Raw genomic sequence first — 18,115 nt, forward strand, 5'->3', positions numbered from 1 at the left:
TAAAGATATTTTTAAGCATTTTCTATGTGCCAGGCACTGTACTAAATATTGGGGAAGATACAAGTAAATCAGGTTGGTCACAGTTCCTGTCCAAAATGGGGCTCACAGACTTAATTCTCATTTTGCAGATGAGGTAACTGAAGCACAGAGAAGTAAAATGACTTACCCTAGGTCACACAGCAGACAAATTGCAGAGCCAAGTTTAGAACCTGGGTCCTTATGACTCCCAGGCCTGTGCTCTATCCATTAGGCCACACTGCTTCTGGTTGGAACAGGGATTGTGTCCATCCTGAATATCTTGTATCTACCCCAGAGCTTAGCACAGTGCTTGGCACCTAATAAAGGCTCAACAAATACCACACTTAATGGGAGAGGATTGGAGGATTACTATGGCAGTTTACTTGATAAATATGTCCAGGTTAGAACCATCTTTCATATAGATGTCTTTCACCTAAACCACAATAATTTCCTGAATTAGTTTTTATAATATCCAACTAGCCAAGGTACACTCGCTGGGGCCAAAGGGAAAATGTAGCCAATGGCATTGAGCAACAGAAGCCTGAAAATGTACAGTCATGCTTACAACTTTTTTTACTTTATTTCTGGTTCTGGGTTTCTGTTCCACTATTAATCTGTATAGCGGGTTTACAGCCTTACAGGGAACCTTGTCTATGGAGAATTATATATGGCTACAGAGGGTAGATGTCTTCTAAAAAGATCTCCATGGGAACCCAACCAAAGCGTGCCTTTTCATTGACTGTGCTCTAACTTTCCCCGGTCTTCCAGGGAAGTTGGTGGGAACTCGAGCATTGATGATCACTGCAGATATTCTGTCTGGGTTGGGATTCATCACTCTGCTCCTTGGACTTGACTGTGTGAAGTTCCTCCCCGAAGAACCTAACATCAAAGATCGGCTCTGCTTTGTGGCTGGGATCACAGTGTTAATAGCAGGTATGGGTGTGTGAGTTCCAAATGGTCATGTTTCCCAGAATGTGAAGTAAGGGGAATACTAAAAGGGAGGAATTGGAGACAAGGTTTAGGTACAAAGCAAAGATTCATTTCAGCTTCAATTGCTGCTTCATTGGTGTAGTTTGGAGGTGCTGCAGCGATTCAATATCGAAAGTGTGGAATTTCTTTTTCAAGCATAAATAAATCAGCAAGAAAAGGAAATTAATTCCTCTATTTTTAAAAAGTCTTTAAAATGAATGAATGGAGAAGAGCTACTGAAAAATACTCTTCATCAGCATTTTTCTGTGCCGTCTAAATCAATTCCCTGTTCCCCCAAACCCACTTTTGAACAAAAGGTTTAAACTCACATGGTATTCCACTTTAATCACCCAACCAGTCAATAAAACTCTGCCCTCCCACTGTGGACAGAGAACCGAACACTGTACTGGATGCCAAAGACATGGAAATAGTCCCTGTCAGTATCTCCAGTAAGTTTACAATTTACCAGGAGAGTCCAGCTAAACACAAGTAAGGGTACATAAAACATATGTGATGGAAATGTACAGAGTGATGTAATGACGCAAACAGATTGAACATATAAACATATTGTAAAAGGACGCACACAAATGCTGAGGAATTTCTAGAATCGACTAAAATAAATGGAGCCAGCTGGAATCAGGGATGATGTTAAGAAAGTATTGGTTTTTTCAGGCATTTTTGCAGCCATCCAAACAAGTGACCAATTTGTATTTTTAGAAAAATACATAGAAAATATTTTAGAAAAATATTTTAGAAAATTGTATTTCGGAAAATAACATAGACTATAGAGTCTAAGTATTTTTCCACTGGAGACTAGGCAAAGGCAAAAATGTTCTGTATCTTCAAAGCCTGTGATCCTCCTTAAGTCCGTCAGTCAATCAGGTGTTCCTGTTAAAATCAATTAAATTACCATTAGGAGACATTTAACCCAGGGAAGCGATGTTCTTTCTATGCATTAGAAAACTCTCACATCTGTTTCCACTTTCTCCATTCCTCACAGGTGTTCCAGGGATCATTGGGTCAGTATGGTATGCTATTGATGTCTACGTGGAACGAACCTCTTTGGTTTTTCACAATGTGTTTCTGGGAATCCAGTATAAATTTGGCTGGTCCTGCTGGCTTGGAATGGCTGGTTCTATAGGATGTTTCTTGGCTGGGGCACTGCTCACCTGTTGCTTTCATCTCTTTAAAGGTAAAAAAAAGAACAATCCCACAAAGTGATACTTAACTCAAATGAAAGAGCATTGTATCTTCTATACTTTCCATCATATAATTCAAATCATGATGGTGGTACTCATTAAATGCTTACTCTGTGCCAAACACTGTATTAAGCACTGGGGTAGATACAAAATAATCAATTTGGACACAGTCCCTTTCCCACATGGGTCTCACAGTCTTAACCCCATTTTACAAGTGAGGTAACTGAGGCACAGAGAAGCTAAGAGTCCTGTCTGAAGCCATGCAGCGGCAAGTGTCAGAACTGGGGTAAGAAACCAGGTCCTCTGACTCCCAGGCCCATGCTCTTTCCAGTAGGCCATGCTGCTTCTCAGTAACATCAGAGTTCCTAAATACTTGGGTATTCATCTTTCCTGACCTAACCCATAGCAGCATGTACATGTTTTTTTGCTTTATTGCTTCTTTCTATTTGTGATTTATTTTAGCGACCAACTCCCTGGCAACACTGTAAAGTTGGTGAGAACAAGAGTAATGCAAGTCTACCATTTCTATTGTGCTCTCCCAAACACTTATTACAGTGCTCTTCATAGAATAAGCCTCAGTAAATACTTACTGATTGATGTATTGTCCTGTAATACTCATGAAACCCCAGTGTGGTTATCTTTCTTAATGGGGTATCCTCCTTTCAGAGCACTCCAGAGAGTAATAGCTTCCTAGAGAATTCTCACTGGAGATCAGTAAAACTTACCCAAATCTTAGATCACCTTGAAATTATCTTTTAGTTTTTAAAGGATCCAATTTATTTTTTCTTAAAAAATATATATATTTAAATTTCAATTTATTTTAGAAATTTGGTTTATATTACATTTTGGCACTGAAATGAGAACAAACTTGTATAAATCAGTTTGAACAAGTCTATGCAGTTTAGAACAATTTTATCTGTTGTGTCATGTAATGAGCTAGTGTTTCAGTAGACAGTTGAGCCATAATAAATCAATTTTGGGCTCTTTATCTTGAAGCGCACTAATATGTGGGTTTGACTCTTACAGGATCTCGTAACTATAACCACAACCATGTATATCAAGTGAAAATATACCTGGAAAAGCCCATCTCACTTGGGAGAAATTCCCAATAATTTTCTAAATGAATTACTTATGTGAGCATGTTATGCTTTAGCAGGCTGGAAATTTTCACCTGAACATTTCTGAGGTTGTGTCTACCTGGTAATTGTAAGCTCACATTCAGTTCAAAACTGTTAGTGCATTTAGGGAGATGTGTGGCAATAATATGAAGGAGAGCAGAGCACAGTTAAGAGGAAATGATCTCTAATGGTCAGGTAAACATGAATTGATGTGCAAAGAAAAACCAATGAAAGTGAAAATGATCCACCCCATACCCCTAAAACAATGTGGAGAAAATGGACAGACCCCAGAATGGTATTTTTTTTCTGCTTTTCCACACAATGATCAGGTTGAAATGTATTCATGCCATGTTAGATCCCCCATCCTGAATCCTCAGCATCTCTTATGATATTCCAGATACTTTGGCTCCGACACAGCCTGCCTCAAAGATTTACCTTCCATCAACTTTGTTCTCACTTCTCATTTGTGTCAAACTCCAGTTTCTTTAGAGCCACAAATTAAATTGCTTTGCTTCAGGCTACCAAAGTATCCTTAGATTGGCAAATCACATTCATGGAAGGTGGTAGCCTAATGAAAAGTGCACTATCCAGGAGTCTGGAGATGAGGGTTCTAGTTCCAGCTCTTCCCCTGGCCTGCTTTGTGACCTTGAGCAAGTACATTAATCTCTTTGGCCTCAGTTTGTTCATCTGTAAAATGGATCTAGGATTGTGAGCCCCATGTGGGGCAGAGACTGTGTCTGATCCTATAACCTTGTATCCACTAGTTGAAAGTTGAATCCAGTTGCACCTGGCCCTAGCAATTACATCAGGAACATTAGGGGGAAGGATGTCAATCAATCAATGGTATTTATTGAGCACTTTCTATGGGCAGATTAATGTAATGTAAGCACTTGGGAGAGTTCAGTACAACAGAGTTAGCAGATACATTCCCTGCCCGCAATGAGCGTACAGTTTAGGGGGATTAAGAGACACATGGAAATCTTCAATATGATTCTGGCTGCTCATTCTCAGTCTCTTTTGTGGGGTCCTCCTCTGCCTCCCTTCCCTTAACTATGGGAGTCCCTCAAGGTTCAGTTCTGGGTCCCCTTCTATTCTCCATCTACACCTTGAAAAGCTCATTCACTGTCATGGCTTCAGCTACCACTTGCATGCAGATGATTCCCAAATCTATATCTCCAGTCCTGATCTCTCTCCTTCTCTGCAGTCTCACATTTCCTGCCGCCTTCAGAACATTTGTACTTGGATGTTTCACTGATACTTCAAACTTAACCTGTCCACCTAGAGCTCCACCCAAATCTTGTCCTCCCCTTGAATTTCCCATCACTAAAGACAGCACAACCTTCCTTCCTAACTCACAAGCCTGTAATCTTGTTATTTTCCTTAATAATAATAATAATGTTGGTATTTGTTAAGTGCTTACTATGTGCAGAGCACTGTTCTAAGCGCTGGGTAGATACAGGGTAATCAGGTTGTAATAGTAATAATAATAATGTCGGTATTTGTTAAGCGCTTCCTATGTGCCGAGCACTGTTCTAAGCACTGGGGTAGACACAGGGGAATCAGGTTGTCCCACGTGGGGCTCACAGTCTTAATCCCCATTTTACAGATGAGGTAACTGAGGCACAGAGAAGTTAAGTGACTTGCCCACAGTCACATAGCTGACAAGTGGCAGAGCTGGGATTTGAACTCATGACCTCTGACTCCAAAGCCCGTGCTCTTTCCACTGAGCCACGCTGCTTCTCCGAGTTGTCCCACGTGGGGCTCAGAGTCTTCATCCCCATTTGACAGATGAGGTAACTGAGGCCCAGAGAAGTTAAGTGACTTGCCCACAGTCACACAGCTGACAAGTGGCAGACTCCTCTCTGTCATTCAACCCACATATTCAATCTATCACTAAATCCTGTTGGTTCCGCCTTCACAACATCACTAAAATCCATCCTTTCCTCTCCATCCAAACTGCTACCACATTAATCTAAGCACCTATCCTATTCTGCCTTGATTACTATACCAGCCTCCTTCCTGGCCTCCCTGCCTCCTGTCTCTATCCACTCCAGTCAATACCTCACTCTGTTGGCTGGATCATTTTTCTACAAAATCACACAGTCCATTTTTCCCCACTCTTTTCAAGAAATGCCAGTGGTTGCCTATCCACCTCCACATCAAAAGGAAACTCTTTACCATCAGCCTTAAAGCACTCAGTCACCTTTCCCCTTCTTACCCTACCTCCCTGATTTCTTCCTGCAACCCAACCTGCAAACTTCACTCCTCTAATGCCAACGTACTCAATGTAGCTCTATCTCATCTATCTTGCCACCAACCTCTCGCCCACGTCCAGCCTCTGTCCTGAATTACCCTTTCTCCTCATATCTGACAGACTATCATTCTCCCCAAACTTCAAAGCCTTATTCAAAACACATTTCCTTGCCCGACTAAGCCCTCATTTTGTCTTGTCCTACTTCTTTCTATGTCACCCTTGCTCTTGGATTTGCACAATTTATTCACCTCTCCCTCAGCCCCACAACAATTATATACATCTTTTGCATTCAATTAATTTTTAATAATGTCTGTGTCCTCCTCTAGACTGTTAGCTCATGTGGTCAGAGAACGTGTCTACCAACTGTTACGTTGCACTCTTCCAAGCACTTAGTACAATGCTCCGCACACAATAAGCGCTCAATAAATAGGGCTGATTGATGGATTAGTGGCAACTGACAGTTTTGGATTGGGGCAAGCAAAAGCAATATTGGAAGGGTTGGGGCAGGCATTAGCAGGTTTGGGGACTGATAATGTTTTGAGGGTCTTGAGCCAGGCAGAGATATGGCTGTGTAATTCTGGTGTTTGCAAAAAAAAAATCAGATCTATTAATTTTTTTTATCTTCTCAAAGTAGATATTGGCCCTGGGAGACATTACTCTTATTCCAAGAGGACATCATATTCAACTGCTGCAAAATCAATAGCAAAGACATATGTACCCTCTCGAACAGAGACTGCCAAAATGTATGCAGTAGATACCAGAGTTTAAACATCTACGCAAATCCTGGATAGAAAACTCCTGGCCCTTTCCCTGATCCATTCATATTCATTTATTATAGTAACCATTCTTCTCATTCATAAAAATAAACCAAAGCAACCTCCAGGAAAATCCAGAGGTTACAGTCTCATGTCATAATTGATGGTCCTTAATTTGCAAGACACTTTTAGATTCAATTGTAAATTTCAGTTGAATGAATGATTCAGCATTGTGAAAAAAATGAGTCTTCTAAATCACTACTAGCATCAAAGCCAGCAACTGGGAAGGAATCATGTCTACAACTCGGTTGTATTGTTCTCTCCCAAGCACCTAGTACAGTACTCTGCACACAGTAAACACTCCATAAATACCACTGATGGACTGATGAATTGAACTCTTTCACATAGCATAGACAATATAAAGCAGACAGGTGTCCACAATGTTGGGACATAAAAGGTAAAAACCATGGAGTATTTGCCAAAAATTCCAGTTGTGAAAACTGTCTACTATCTTGTCGCTTAGAAGAAATCTGTTGATGGAAAACTGCCAATTCTCTCAACTCTCCTGTAAAATATATGCCTTATTGTGACTATAAAACCTATTCTAAAGAATGATGAATAATGATTAACAGTTGCATTCATATTCAGGACATTATCATGGTGATGATTTTACAATAACAACAGAATGCTTGGTTACTATTTGAATTGGAACTGGGAGAGAAATGCTCAGGATACTTATTAAATTTTATTACAGGTTTGATGAGTCTCGTAATCCACCTGTTTAACATTATCATCTGCTTGACTCATTTCTTTGAGATTTAAGTTCTGAAAGGAAGTATTCGAACCATCAAGTTGGAAATGTTAACCAGGTTTTTCTTCCCCTAAGGATCAAGTATTTGTGAAAGTGAGATTTGAACTTGAAGAACCCATTCCAGTAAACCAAGTTTAAAACCCGGTATTAGCATTAAGGGACATTTACTCTTTTCTTTTTACTAATTGTTTCAGGGATTTATTTTATATTTATGAATGTTCTGGAAGACTAAGGTGAAATTTGAAATGTGTGAATGTCCTGAGTCATTTTTACTATTAAAACAAGTTTTGTATATACCTGGAGGAATCTGACTCCTAGATGTTGTGTTTTTTTTGGAGGGTTTTGAATCACACTAAACCAAACTGAATAAAACACATGTCCTCTTATGGCAGCCATCATAAAGATCCCCAAGCCCCATAGAGATAAGAAGAGGAACTGCTGTGGTTGTGTCCACTTGGCAGTGAAATAATCATTCTGACTCTCCACCACTTTTTCCTTGCTCCCCCAGCCCTCACCACCCCACTTAATAATAATAATAATGTTGGTATTTGTTAAGTGCTTACTATGTGCCAAGCACTGCTTTAAGCGCTGGCGAAGATACAAGATAATCAGGTTGTCCCACGTGGAGAAGCAGCATGGCTTAGTGGAAAGAGCACGGGCTTTGGAGTCAGGGCTCATGAGTTCGAATCCCAGCTCTGCCACTTGTCAGCTGTGTGACTGTGGGCAAGTCACTTAACTTCTCTGTGCCTCAGTTCCCTCGTCTGTAAAATGGGGATTAAGACTGTGAGCCCCACGTGGGACAACCTGATTCCCCTGTGTCTACCCCAGCGCTTAGAACAGTGCTCGGCACATAGTAAGCGCTTAACAAATACCAACATTATTATTATTAGGACTCACAGTCTTCATTCCCATTTTACAGATGAGGTAACAGGCCCAGAGAAGTTGTGACTTGCCCAAAGTCACACAGCTGACAGCCCACTTCTATCATCCAAGGGGAAAGGAATAAGCCTGTGGCAGGTACAATCAGGAGGCACTGCTGCAACTAATAATAATGGTATCTACTAGGCACTTATTAGGTGTCAAGCACTGATGGGTTTAGAAACAATAACAATCAGACCTGAGATAGTCCCTGTCCGATATGGGCCTCAATATGAAAGGAAGAGATATATGACTGGCCATTCTCCCGGTTAGTGTTGCACCTCACTACATTTGCTTTTCTGTGCCACTCTGGAAAATAGATAATAGTAATAGTAATTGTGGTGTGCCTCCAATCCTATTCCTTTTCACCTCCTTAAAGCACTTGCACCTAACTTCTTGCCCCTGACTTCCACCTTCAACCACTCGCTCTCTGATGGTTCCCTTCCCTTTGCCTTCAAACACACCAACCATCTCCCCAGTCCTCAAGAAAACCTCCTCTGGGGCCCAATGCACTCTCCAGTTCCCTTCCTATCCCCCTCCTTCCATTTCTGTCACAAATCCTCTATTGCTTTTTCTGTTCATAGCATACATGCTGCCTCCACTTCCTCTTCTGCACCTTCCTACTTCACCCTTCACACTCTTTATTCCCTCTTCAGTGCATTCTCTCCTAGATCCCAGTATAAACTCTTATCTGTCAGATCTAACAGACTTTATCCTAATTCTCCTCTTCTTACCTCTCTAGCCAATCCCTCCCAAGTATCTTTCACCTTCTGGGTTAGAGAGCGCAAGTAAAAGAACAGAGTAGAGAACCTTGATCAGAGCCTTGGGGAACTCCTGTGGTGAAAAGATGGGAGATGGGAGGAACCAGTAAGTGAACTGAACTGAAACCTTTTCTCTTTTCATTGAAGGGTTATATTACTTTGCACAGCTTTCATGAGGGGAGTAACAGAAGCCTGGCCATGGGAAAATTATCACTCGAAGAAAGATTTACAAAGTTTTCCTAGGATTCTTCCTTAGAAGAGAAAGATATTCTGTAAGAATTATGTTATTTTCTGATGAGGTGTGAGGAAGTGGGTTAAGAAAAGTGTTTCAGGTGTGGGGGATTTTTTTTTCTTTTTCTTGAGCTGCTTTCCGTTTAAAATATAACCTCCAATACTGCCATCTAATGGCCAGAAAATTTTGACTTTATAATTCTGTCCATTAATGACTTTTTCAAAAATAAGATTTCAGGTTTCTGAAAACAAGAGTAGGAAATGTGCCCATATGACTAATGAGTAAATACACTAGAAAAGTTGGCCGACCTAACCTCTAACTGAGACTTAGAAAGGCCAAAGATAATGAGTGTGTTACCAGAATTTTTCTTTTCATTTATTAGTTACATACAAACCTGAAGGGTAGCACATTTAAAGTAATTGTCCTATTCTTTGTTAATAGCTCTTACCCCATCTATTTCTAATATTCTAATACTAAGGCCCACAAACCTTTGTGGGATCCTAGTGTCATTTACAGGATTCTGGAATGGATGAATTGCTGGCCTTTTTTTCAGTTCCAAATGTTTTAAGACAATCAACCAATGGTATTTATTGAGCATTTACTATATGTAGAACACCAAGTATTTGGGAGAGTACAGTGCAGTAGAGGTGATAGAAACAATCTCTGTCCAGGAGAAGTTTACAATCTAGATGGGGAGACAAACAGGAAAATAAATGACAGATGGGGGAAATTGGAGAGCTAAAGGATATAAGCATGTGTTGAGGAGCTAGGGGTGGGGTGACTATCAAATGTTTAAGGGGTTGAGATCAAAGTGCATAGGTGATGAAGAAGAGAAGGTCTTAGGGAAGACCTCGTGGAAGGGACATGGTTTCTGGAGGGCTTTGAAGGTGAGAGAACTAGTGGACTGACAGATAGGAAGAGGGAGGAAGTTCCCGGAAGATGTGGCAGCAAGATCCGGGTACTGTGAGTTGGTTGGTGTAAGAGGAGTGAAGTGTGTGGTCTGGGTTGTAGGAGAAGGAGAGGTGATGGAATTCTTTAAAGCAGGTGGTAAGCTGTTTTTGATGTGGCGGTGGATAGGCAACCAATTAAGGTTTTTGATGAGCTTGAAGATTTGCACCAAAAGATTTTTAAGAAAAATGATCTGGGCAGCAGAGTGAAGTATGGGCTAGAGCCAGGAGGAAGCTTGAGAAGGGAGAAACAGAAGGCAGTGAGGTCAGAGAAGAGGCTGATGAGGATAAATATTTAGAACAATGTGGTAGCAGTTTGGATGAAAAGGAAGGGTTGGATTCCTTATTCCTTTAAGCACTTATTCCTTCCCAGCAGCTCAGTGATATTGGTAAATAACTATTCTCCCCTTTTCCAGTTGCCAAAGAGGTACAGTAGCAAAAAGTGAAAGTAGTATTGCAATCCCCAGAATCCTGTGTTTAATTCACAGAAAGTTGCCTTTCTGCAAATCATCCTATCATTCAACGCAACCAAAAAAAAAAAGTTACCCAGAACAGTGGATCAAAGCCTGTGTCACAGTGCCATCACAATGACTTAAAATCCATGTTCTCCTGTTTCTATCCAAATAATCTTTTTCCTTTGGCTTTCTAAGCACTTTTTAAAATTTAATAAACCTCTCTTCTCAGAGAAGAATTGGTTTAAGTCTTCCAGAGAGTCAAAATGGATTCTGGAACTTCTGCTTCCTTTGAGCCCTGCAATAATTGATCTCAGGTGGGAAATTTTACCTCAAAGAAATCAAGCCCTAATGAATGGTAAAATCATGTCCTAGTTCCCCAAGTGTCTGCTACAAGCCTCTTGTCTGGGAACCTCAATTGGAGAACTCCAATTTAAGTTTCATATCAAAAGAGATTTTCAAAAGCTACTACTGCAAAAAAGCATTTTTGTACATGGAAAAAAAAAAGACTCTGGAAGACAGTGTGCCTGAATAGCCCCAACTTAAGCCAGTCTGTGTTCCCCAAATAACAGCTTGAAAACCTTATGGTGTAATTGATTATCAGTCAAAGATGAAGCAGGTCTGCCTCATTTAAATGCTCCCCAGAATAAAACACACAATAAATAGAAAAGCAAAAGGGAAGACCTAAGCGATAGAAAACAAAAAACACATTTTTCCAAATACTTATAGTCTCATTCTGAATCACAGCTTCAATGTGCTCTACACATAGTAAGCACTCAATAAATATCATTGATTAATGTTAAGAAATGATCCCCATGCCTCTCTCTGACCTTGAACTTTCCCGTGATTTCTCCCATCTCCTCTTCCCATGAAGAAGAGAGAGGAGCCGTGGACAAGACCACAAATCTTTCTAAGAAGAGAGCACTCAGACATTATCTCTGATAGCTAACGATCCTGAACATCCCAACCTATTTAAATCTGATTTAATGTGCTTAAACATGTGCAAAGAGAAAGAACCACAAAATGGCATAACCTGATGTATGGTTATTTGACATCATTCCTTTTTTTAATTTCTTACATTCTGAACAAAAAAATAATGCACTTTTTACTTACTGAACTAAAAACAAACTCTAGCTACATTAATCACCAGAGTAGGAGGAATTTGAAGCTGCTCATATTGCCTTAATAATCTTTTGTGTTTTTTTAAAAAAAAATGTAATTTATCCCCAGTGAAATGAACTCCAAAGAAAAATCTGATAATGAAACAGCAAAGTCTGTGATGCTTGCAATTTTCAATACTTCCTGGATGCATTATTTTAAGCTCCCTTTAGTATTAAATAGAAACTGGTATTTGTCTTACATATGCCTTAATGTGTCACATAGTTACCCTGGATTTGTGCGTTATGAAGGAGACAAAGAGCAATTTCCTACACAGTACACATATAAATTGCTTTGAGCAAGTTCATTATAGAACTTAGCAATTTTGTATGAGTTAGCTTCCTTTCATTTTCCAAAAGGTACAATACCTGAAGCTGCATTAAGGTATTACAATGTATTCCCCATCTGACCTTAAATAGGTGAACAAGACTGCCTCTCTTCTTTTCCTTTAAGTCATCATTAGAGCATTAGAAAGTCAAAAGTAGAATACTCATTTAGGTTTTATATTCTATTACTGGTTTTTCTTATCTTCAGTTAGAATAGCACTCTGCACTTTTAAGAATTAAGACATTTCCAGCATCAAGTCAGGTAGAGTTAGTACTCAGGTAGAGAGCAAGAGTCAAGTGACTTACCATTCAATTATTTGTAGTAAAATAAAAACTACTTCATCTGGCTTAATTATCCAGAAAACAATATCCCAAGGCAAATGCATTTATTAAATGCTTGCAGTGCAATAAGCATTGTTCTAATCGGTGAGATAAATAGAATCAATCAATTCAGACCCAATATCTGTCTTTCCCATATGGGGCTCACAGTGCAAGAAAAAAGGAGAACTGATATTTTATCCTCATTTTACAGATGAAGAAACAGGTCTAGAGAGTTTAGGTGACTAATCCAAGGTCATCCTATAGAGAAATGGCAGAGCCAGGATTAGAACTTGTGAGTCCATTTCATTTCAATAATCAGGTTATGCCTTCATAACATGATCATGGCTTCTCATGCATATTTGAAAACTTTTTAATTAGCACTCTGATAATACTGAAGTAACTTTTGGCTAGTGAAAAATTATACCTTTTTCTTTGCATTCTATTTTTTCATTTCCAGAAACACAAAGATAGCAGTGTTGATGTCAGTGACAAGATCTCCAGGCTCCTTCAAGTTCCTCACTCAATCAATCAGTGATTGATTGATTTTTGAGCACCTACTGTGAGCAAAGGACTGTACTGATCACTTAGGAGAGTACAGTAGAATTACAAGACATGATCCATGCCTTCAAGAAGTAGCATGGCCTAGTGGATAGATCACAGGCCTGGGAGTCAGAGGACCTGGGTGCCAATTCCGGCTCAGCCACTTGCCTGCCATGGGAACTTGGGCGAGTTGCTTAACTTCTTTGTGCCTCAGTCCCCGCATCCATAAAATGGGGATTCAAAACCTGTTCTCTCTTCTTCTTAAGTTGTGAGCCCCATGTGTGTCAGGGACTGAGTCCATTCTGCTCGTATCATATTAAATCGCAGCACTTCACACAGTGTTTGGCATGTAGTAAGCACTTAAAAACTGCCACAGTTATTATTACAGCCTAGCAGGGAACTCACTAAGATAAATTAGAGAGGGAGTAAATAATGAAGTATGAGGATATGCGCTCTGTGGGAAGCCAAGAGTCCTCATTTTCCCTCCAAAATCTTCTTCACTCCCTGTTTTTCCAACATTGTTCCTGGTTCTCAAGCAGGCCATCTTGGCTTTAACCTTGACTCCTATCTACTGCCCTCTGCTGGACATTGGACACTATATTTTGGACTGAAAATATTAAAACTATTTCTGAGACTCTCAGCTCTCCGAATTAAACTTTGACCAGTTTGGATTATCAAAATTTGGGATAATTGAAAAAAAATTAGATTTGGTTTCCCTAAGATATGACATCCAACTCTGTTCCATCATCTGAGCTTCTTTCTCGATAAATCATAACATTTATTAAGGGCTTAGAATGTGCAAATTGTTGTACTAATTGTTGGAAAGATTACTTGACTGACAGCCTAGTGGAAGGAGCCCTGGCCTGAGAATCAAAGAATGTGGGTTCTAATGCCAGCTCTCCCAAGTGCCTGCTGGATGATCTTGGGCAAGTCACTTAACTTGTCTATGCCTTAGTTTCCTCATTAGTAAAATGGTGATCCAATAACTGATCTCCCTCCTTCTTAGACTGTGAACCCTAGGTGGGACAGGAACAATGTCTGAACTTATTATCTTGTATCTACCCCAGTGCTTAGAACATCACTTGACACAAAGTAATAATTACATTAACAATGATAACTATGATTTCAGATGTCATCCTTGGTGACTCCAGGATCTCACAATCTAACAGGAGAGAGGATAGACAGGCAGGGGAAATATTTTCCAGAATTCGAAATGCTTCCCACTATCAGCTGGGAGAAGGGGGGTGGAAGCCTTTTTCATCAAGCTGTCACCCCCATGGCCTCTGGAGCTCTCATGGAGGGAGGGCTTGGGAAACTGTGACCTCTCCTATATCCTCTGGAACAGAAGCAATCAGTCTGAATTTAGAGGCAAACCTTCCAGGACCCCATTGGTCCTAAATTTAGGGCTTCACAGCCCCTAAATTGGATCGGCATTTTCATGAGGCTGGCATCCCAGATGACAAATTAGGATGGATTCTCAAAGATAAAATGATTTAAAAGTCACTTATGAAATATTAGCTTTCCAGATGCTTTTGTATTTCAGTGAAATAGTGTAATCCCAATAGACAGTAGATGATTTGCAGATTTTCTCAAAGGTTATAAAATATCATCATGACTTCAACGTGTCTCAGTTGCTTTTTTCTTAAAAAAAAAAGGTTTTTGTTAAGCTCTTACTATGTGCCAGGCACTGTGCTAAGGGCTTGAGTAGACTGAAGATAATCAAGTTGGACACAATCCATGTCCCACATGGGGCTCAGAGTCTTAATCCCCATTTTACAGACTAGGTAACTGATAATAATAACTATGGTATTTTTTAAGGAATTACTATTTGCCAGGCACTATACTGAACACTGCGGTGGATACAAGCAAGTCAGCTTGGACAAAGTCCCTGTCCCACATGGGGTTCACAGCCTTAATTCCCATTTTAAAGATGAGGTTACTGAGGCATAGAGAAGTTGTGATTTTTTTTTTCCCATGGTCACACAGCAGACAAGTGGAGGAGCCTGGTATTAGGTCCCAGGTCCTCTCACTCCCAAGCCCATGCTTTTTCCACACTCCTTTTCAACCGTTGTATTTAGAATTATGATTGTAGCCTCCATAAAGATTATGTTTAAATTGCAAAAACATTAATAGTTCCAGAGGGTGTCTTGCAACACCTGTTGATGAAGGATGATGATCAGAATCACCTGAGTCATTTTTAAAGCAAATCTCTTGACAGTCCAGGCAAAAACTCTTAGTAAATACATTTAGTCTATTTAGACCTCCAACATCCCATCTGCACAGAGAAGTGTTAATGTTCCTCATTAAAGGCTAACTGCAGAAACATCATCCCAGCTGCCAGATGTTCCTGGGAGAAGGATCACAGCTGGATTTACAGTTTATACACAGAGCTGGCTGTCTGGCAGTTAGATAAATCTGATTTCTACACTGCATTTTCTGGCAACTGTTGTTTTAACTAAACTTTAAAGTAAAACTTCTTATTAATGGGCAATAAGGGAAACAGGGAAATAGTGTGGCTTAGTGGAAAGAGCATGGGCCTGGAAGTCTTAAAACCTAGGTTCTAATCTCAGGCTCTGTAGCTTGCCTGCTGTGTGACCTTGGGTAAGTCACTTAACGTCTCTGTATCTCAGTTACCTTATCTGGAAAGTGGGGATTAAGATTGTGAATCTTAATTGTTAAGATTAAGAGCCGAATGTTGTACATGGACTGGGCCCAATCTTGTATCTACCCTAGTACTCAGTACAGTGCCTGCCACATAGTAAGCTCTTAACAAATAACCATTAAAAAAAAAGAACCTCACAATATACTACAGTTATGTTTCTTGGGTATGTGACTATATCATGAAGAGCTGAGTTGCGAATGGCTGTATCGAAGGGTACCTTTTCCTATACACTTTCATGTTACCTATTAGGATCGATTCCAACGTCACTGGAAAAAAATACTATTAAATTCCTATTAAGCATCATTGAACTAATGTTTAATCATTGTTAAAACAATTCAAAGCATCACATCACCACATTAATCAAATGAGGAGTTGTAAAATGATTATGAATCTTTGCAGGAGACTGCAAAATTAGAAATTTCTGCTGAGTGTGGTGGTGAACAACAGCCTTCTTCTCTTCGCAAAAATATCTTGTAGCAGACCAACTCTTTCTGAATATCTCTATATCTTTGAGTGCTTCTCTCCATCAGGGTCTTCTTCCATCATTTTTTGAAGCAGTGTGGCCAAGTGGATGAAACACAGGTCTGGGAGTGAGAGGACCTGGATTCTAATCCCAGCTCCTCCACTTGTCTGTTGTGTGACCTTGGGTAAGTCACTTCACTTCTCTGGGATGTTTCCTCATCTGTAAATTGGGAGTTCAATACTTGTCCTTCCTTAGACTGTAAGCCCAATGTGGGACAAGGGCTGTGTCCAACCTGTTGACCTTGCATCTACTCAGTGCTTAGAACAATGCTTGCCACATAGTAAGGACTTTACGAATACCATTAATAATAATAAAATGTTGATGCAAGACATCTAAATCACAAAATTTTAGCTGGTGGGGGAAAAACCCTAACTTCTTCATCTGCTTTGGCATCTTGCAGTTATCACTCAATCAATGGTATTTATTGAGCACTATTGCGTGCAGAGCACTGCACTAAGCACTTGGGAGGGTACAGTACAAAAGACTAGGTCTAGATGATTTCTGCCCACAGGGAGTTTACAGACTTGCTTTGGATCAAGGAGTCAAGAGTAATGACTACACCCCTTATGTTACAGGTATCACGGGATGGCTACAACCTGGGATAAGACTGTGTTTGTGTATTGAGGAATTTTATTTGTAAATCATTTTTGATTAATTGGATTTATTACACCCCATGTGGCAGGTCCAGATTCTTAGTCCTGGATTTTAAATGAAGGCACAGATGGGTGTCTGTTGCAAAGGCTATAAAGCAGAATCATGACTGAATCCCAATTAATCCCCTAAATTCACTCTGCTTGATTTTCTCCTCTTTAGGAAACTGCATTAACTATCTCAAGCCACTGAGTGATAATTAAATGTATTCTTACGTATCTACTACAGCAGCTAACAGATTGCAAGTAGTCACTCTATCTGCAAGCAACTCCTCTCCTGTCACATTGACAAGATTTTACCATTTAAAAAATAATAACTCCCAGGACTCTCCCATCCTTCTGTACTTTCCCTGCATTTCATGTTTCTTGTTGGAATATTTCCATCACTTTGTCAGAATTGCACCTTAATCAATCAATGGTATTTGAGGATTTACTGTGTGCTGAGCACTGTACTTGGGAGACCACGATGCAAATGAAAAGGAATAGATGATCCCTGCCCACGAGGAACTTTCAGTTGTCTTTCCAATAAAATATGTGTGCTTTTGTATGCTACAACCATAATAATGATAACAATAGTAATAGTATTGAACACTTACAATATTCCAGGCACTGTACTAAGCCCTGAGGTAGATACAAGGTTGTCAGCCTGGACACAGTCTCTGTCCCGCATGGGGCTCATAGTCTCAATCTCCATTTCACAAATGAGGTAACTGAGGCGCAGATAGGTAAGTGACTTACCCAAGGTCACACAGCAGACAAGTGGCAGAGCAGGGATTAGAAGCCAGGTCCTAATGACTTAAATCAATGGTCACAGTAGTGACCTAAATCAAGCCTGGCAAATGTGCAGATTGCGTATGTTTTGCCCGGCAGTTGTCTGCAGTCCACCAAACATCCAGGTGCTCTAGGGAAGGAGTAAGAGAAGCTGCCATTCCCACCTCCGCCCACAGACTTGCTCAAGGAAATAAGGTGTTGATCCTTGGAGTTCCCCACATTTGGGAAGTGGGGAGAAGGGCTTTGGCACACAGCCTCTCTGGTCATAAAGCCCAGAGAGTAGTGGCCTCCATGGTGTGGTGGAGAGAGCATGGGCCTGGGAGTCAGAAGTTCATGGGTTCTAATCCCAGCTCTGCCACTTGCCTGCTGTGTGACCTTGGGCAAGTCACTTCACTTCTCAGAGCCTGTTACCTCATCTGTAAAATGGAGATTGAGACTGTGAGCCCATATGGGACAGGGACTGGGTCCAACATGATTTAGTTGGATCTACCCTAGTGCTTAGTACAGTGCCTGGCACAGTAAACACTTAACAAATACCATTAATCAAAGCCTCTGTTTGTCTCTATTTGTTACTGAATTGTACTTCCCAAGTGCTTAGTACAGTGCTCTGCACAAAGTAAGCACTTAATAAATACAATTGAATGAATGAATGAAAGCCAGAGAAGGATTGGGCCAGTGGAAGGATAGGTTTCTGGTCCAGCCTTTACTGTTACTGCTACTGCTTTCCCAT

The 18,115-nt window shown here is 40.3% G+C and overlaps 2 protein-coding genes across 6 annotated transcripts in view; one reads left to right on the top strand and one right to left on the bottom strand.

Moving 5' to 3' along the window:
* Window positions 1-7,430, top strand: part of CLDN16 (claudin 16) — a 33,123-nt gene extending 25,693 nt beyond the window's left edge. Inside the window, exons 3-5 of one of the 2 annotated variants that reach the window (XM_039912667.1) lie at window positions 787-951; window positions 1,988-2,179; window positions 6,190-7,430. In XM_039912667.1, the coding sequence (XP_039768601.1) occupies window positions 787-951; window positions 1,988-2,179; window positions 6,190-6,326 (494 nt within the window). In that variant the 3' untranslated portion in view covers window positions 6,327-7,430. The remainder of the gene's footprint in view (window positions 1-786; window positions 952-1,987; window positions 2,180-6,189) is intronic. The other variant, XM_029069867.2, reaches the window with a different exon arrangement.
* Window positions 1,783-18,115, bottom strand: part of TMEM207 (transmembrane protein 207) — a 30,789-nt gene continuing 14,456 nt past the window's right edge. For 3 of the 4 annotated variants that reach the window (XM_029069865.2, XM_029069863.2, XM_029069866.1), the window contains one exon: window positions 2,082-2,171. In XM_029069865.2, the coding sequence (XP_028925698.1) occupies window positions 2,153-2,171 (19 nt within the window). In that variant the 3' untranslated portion in view covers window positions 2,082-2,152. Of the gene's footprint in view, window positions 1,876-2,081; window positions 2,172-18,115 lie in introns of those variants that run through there. The other variant, XM_029069864.2, reaches the window with a different exon arrangement.

The sequence above is a fragment of the Ornithorhynchus anatinus genome, chromosome 7 (genome assembly GCF_004115215.2).
Source record: "Ornithorhynchus anatinus isolate Pmale09 chromosome 7, mOrnAna1.pri.v4, whole genome shotgun sequence".
NCBI lineage: Eukaryota > Metazoa > Chordata > Mammalia > Monotremata > Ornithorhynchidae > Ornithorhynchus > Ornithorhynchus anatinus.